Source organism: Onychostruthus taczanowskii, unplaced genomic scaffold (assembly GCF_017590055.1).
Source record: "Onychostruthus taczanowskii isolate IOZ18803 unplaced genomic scaffold, ASM1759005v1 scaffold618, whole genome shotgun sequence".
Taxonomy (NCBI): domain Eukaryota; kingdom Metazoa; phylum Chordata; class Aves; order Passeriformes; family Passeridae; genus Onychostruthus; species Onychostruthus taczanowskii.
The window spans coordinates 1-3,920 of record NW_024503879.1 but is presented as its reverse complement, the minus strand read 5'-3'; the positions used below and the strand labels follow the sequence as shown (position 1 = coordinate 3,920).

Sequence of the window (3,920 nt, the reverse complement as noted above, 5' to 3'; positions counted from 1 at the left end):
AAGGCGCGCTCGGAACGTTTCCGAAAGTCTCCGAACGAGGCTGACGGAGATTGACGAAACCGATGGGGGACGGCGGGAACGCCCGCAATGGGAGGAGGACGAGTCCATCTGAGTGCGGAAAGAGGGGGGGAAACAACACGGGTTGTGCCACACGGCGCACGGCCAGGGCCCCAAAACCCGTGACCGCCGCCTCACGCCGTCAAACCGGGGTGAAACAACGGCAGAAAAAAAACATCTGGCCGTTCTTTTTTCCTGAGAGACCGCGGGTACCGGGAGCGGATTCGGTGTGTCCCCCCCCGCCCGGAGGGGTGTGGAGCGGCGGCGGGCGCGGGGCTTTGCGCGGGCCGCCAGGGGGCGCTGCGAGTTGCGTGAGGGGCCGTGAGGGGTCTGGGGGGTCGTGAGGGGCTTTGAGGGGTCTTGAAGGGCTTTGATGGCCCGTGAGGAGCTGTGAGGTGTCGAGAAGGGGTTTGAAAGCTCGGAGGGGCTTTTAGGGGTCGTAAGGGGCTTTGAGTGATCCTGAGTGGGGGTCTCGGGGACCGCCGCGATGGTGGAGAAGGACGAGTCCAGCCCTGGCGGCATCAGCGAGGAGGAGGCGGCTCAGTACGACCGGCAAATCCGGCTCTGGGGGCTCGAGGCCCAGAAACGGTCGGTGGGGCTGGGGGGGATTCTGTGGGTGTCTCTATATGGGCTTTGGGGACCCTATGGGGGGGAGTAAGAGCCCTGTACAATTTACAGGAGCTCCATAGGAGCTTTAAGGGGGCTTTGTAGGGGTTCTTGGGGGTCCTTGTAGGGGTCTGGGGGTCGCTACAAAGCCTTGGGTGTCCCCCATAAGGGTTAGGGGTGGCTCTGTAGGGGTCTGGGACTTGGGGTGGCTCTGTAGGGGTCTGGGGATTTGGGGTGGCTCTGTAGCGATCTGGGGATCTTTCTTTTGTCTTGGGGGGTCCCCACAGGGTTTAGGGGTCACTAGAGGAGTTTTGGGGTCCCACATTCCCATTCTTTAGGATTTATCTGGAGGATAAATGCTGGTTTTTTTCCCGGGATCCTCTCACAGGTTACGGGCATCGCGGGTGCTGCTGGTGGGGCTGCGTGGGCTGGGGGCCGAGGTGGCCAAAAATCTCATCCTGGCCGGGGTCAGGGGTCTGGGGTTTCACCATGCTGGAGCACAAACAGGTGAGGGGGGTGCACACCTGGATTTTGGGAACATCCCCAAAATCTGGCAATTTCATCTCCTCCATCCCTCAGGAACATCCTCAAAATGTGGGGGTTTCATCACCTTCACCCCTGGGGTTTCCCCCCCTCCCACAAACATTCCTAAAATCTGGGAGTTTCATCACCTCTATCCCTGGGGTTTTTCCTTTCTGCACATCCCCTAAATGTGGGAGTTTCATCACCTCCATCCCTCAGGAACATCCCCAAAATCTGGGAATTTAAAAAAAAAAAAAAAAAAAAAAAAACCCAAAACGTCGCGAAATTGTAGGAAAATCTGTGCGAGGTGAGAGGAGCGGGAAGGGAGTTAGGGATCTACCTGTGACTTGGAAAACACAACATAGATTTTATAAAACCAGGAGAAAATAACCCCCAAACCCCCGATTTTTCTAATTATTGACGGGGTTTTTGCACCGGTTTGGCCGCTTCGTTTCTTTGGGATGGGGAAATCACGGGATTTCCGCGAAGTTCTCCAAGACTCTCCGAGTGCGCCCGAAGTTTTCCGACGCGTTCCGAAGACTTCCGAAGGTTGACGAAGGCGCGCTCGGAACGTTTCCGAAAGTCTCCGAACGAGGCTGACGGAGATTGACGAAACCGATGGGGGACGGCGGGAACGCCCGCAATGGGAGGAGGACGAGTCCATCTGAGTGCGGAAAGAGGGGGGGAAACAACACGGGTTGTGCCACACGGCGCACGGCCAGGGCCCCAAAACCCGTGACCGCGGCCTCACGCCGTCAAACCGGGGTGAAACAACGGCAGAAAAAAAACATCTGGCCGTTCTTTTTTCCTGAGAGACCGCGGGTACCGGGAGCGGATTCGGTGTGTCCCCCCCCGCCCGGAGGGGTGTGGAGCGGCGGCGGGCGCGGGGCTTTGCGCGGGCCGCCAGGGGGCGCTGCGAGTTGTGTGAGGGGTCTGGGGGGTCGTGAGGGGCTTTGAGGGGTCTTGAAGGGCTTTGATGGCCCGTGAGGAGCTGTGAGGTGTCGAGAAGGGGTTTGAAAGCTCGGAGGGGCTTTTAGGGGTCGTAAGGGGCTTTGAGTGATCCTGAGTGGGGGTCTCGGGGACCGCCGCGATGGTGGAGAAGGACGAGTCCAGCCCTGGCGGCATCAGCGAGGAGGAGGCGGCTCAGTACGACCGGCAAATCCGGCTCTGGGGGCTCGAGGCCCAGAAACGGTCGGTGGGGCTGGGGGGGATTCTGTGGGTGTCTCTATATGGGCTTTGGGGACCCTATGGGGGGGAGTAAGAGCCCTGTACAATTTACAGGAGCTCCATAGGAGCTTTAAGGGGGCTTTGTAGGGGTTCTTGGGGGTCCTTGTAGGGGTCTGGGGGTCGCTACAAAGCCTTGGGTGTCCCCCATAAGGGTTAGGGGTGGCTCTGTAGGGGTCTGGGACTTGGGGTGGCTCTGTAGCGATCTGGGGATTTGGGGTGGCTCTGTAGCGATCTGGGGATTTGGGGTTGGCTCTGTAGGGGTCTGGGACTTGGGGTGGCTCTGTAGCGATCTGGGGATTTGGGGTGGCTCTGTAGCGATCTGGGGATCTTTCTTTTGTCTTGGGGGGTCCCCACAGGGTTTAGGGGTCACTAGAGGAGTTTTGGGGTCCCACATTCCCATTCTTTAGGATTTATCTGGAGGATAAATGCTGGTTTTTTTCCCGGGATCCTCTCACAGGTTACGGGCATCGCGGGTGCTGCTGGTGGGGCTGCGTGGGCTGGGGGCCGAGGTGGCCAAAAATCTCATCCTGGCCGGGGTCAGGGGTCTCACCCTGCTGGACCACCAACAGGTGAGGGGGGTACACACCTGGATTTTGGGAACATCCCCAAAATCTGGCAATTTCATCTCCTCCATCCCTCAGGAACATCCTCAAAATGTGGGGGTTTCATCACCTTCACCCCTGGGGTTTCCCCCCCTCCCACAAACAGTCCTAAAATCTGGGAGTTTCATCACCTCTATCCCTGGGGTTTTTCCTTTCTGCACATCCCCTAAATGTGGGAGTTTCATCACCTCCATCCCTCAGGAACATCCCCAAAATCTGGGAATTTCATCACCCTCATCCCTCAGGAACATCCCCAAAATCTGGGAATTTCATCCTCTCTGTCCATGGGGTTTTTCTCTCACCAACATCCCCAAAACGTGGCAATTTCATCACCCCCATCCCTCAGGAACATCCCCAAAATCTGGGAGTTTCATCCCCTCCATCTTTGCGGTTTTCTCCCTCACAAACACCCCAAAATGTGGGAATTGCTGTGCCCCATTCCCCCCCCCCCAAATGTTGTCCCCAGGTGTCCCCCGAGGACAGCCATGCCAGTTCCTGATCCCAGTGGGGTCCCTGCTCCCCAAACCAGGGCAATTCCCGTGTCCCATTGTCACCTGGAGCTCTGTCCCCTGGTGTCCCCCGAGGACAGCCGGGCCCAGTTCCTGATCCCACCCTCCCCAAACCAGGGCAGTTCCCGTGTCCCATCCCCCCCAAACTCTGTCCCCTCTGTCCCCAGGTGTCCCCCGAGGACAGCCGGGCCCAGTTCCTGATCCCCGCGGGCTCCCTGGGCCGGAACCGCGCCGAGGCGTCGCTGGAGCGGGCGCAGAGCCTCAACCCCATGGTGGAGGTCAAGGCCGACCCCGAGAGCGTGGAGAGCAAACCCCACGAGTTCTTCACCCAGTTCGACGCGGTACCTCGGGGGTGCCCCAAATTCTGGCCTTTGGGGGGGATTGTCATGGGTTTGGG

General features: G+C 59.0%; 1 protein-coding gene and 1 long non-coding RNA gene across 2 annotated transcripts; both read left to right on the top strand.

Annotated features, from left to right (window-relative positions):
• Positions 1-381: 381 nt before the first annotated feature.
• LOC121344166 lies at positions 382-1,108 on the top strand. Its single transcript, XR_005953804.1, has 2 exons — positions 382-645; positions 1,052-1,108. It is a non-coding gene; the product is annotated as an uncharacterized LOC121344166 (long non-coding RNA).
• A 1,008-nt stretch (positions 1,109-2,116) lies between these two features.
• Positions 2,117-3,864, top strand: LOC121344167 (SUMO-activating enzyme subunit 1-like; the record flags this gene model as incomplete). The annotated part of the gene is made up of 3 exons (XM_041419885.1): positions 2,117-2,376; positions 2,870-2,981; positions 3,691-3,864. Coding segments are annotated over exons 1-3 (387 nt in total), but the record flags the coding sequence as incomplete, so codon positions are not given.
• Between the last annotated feature and the right edge of the window lie 56 nt (positions 3,865-3,920).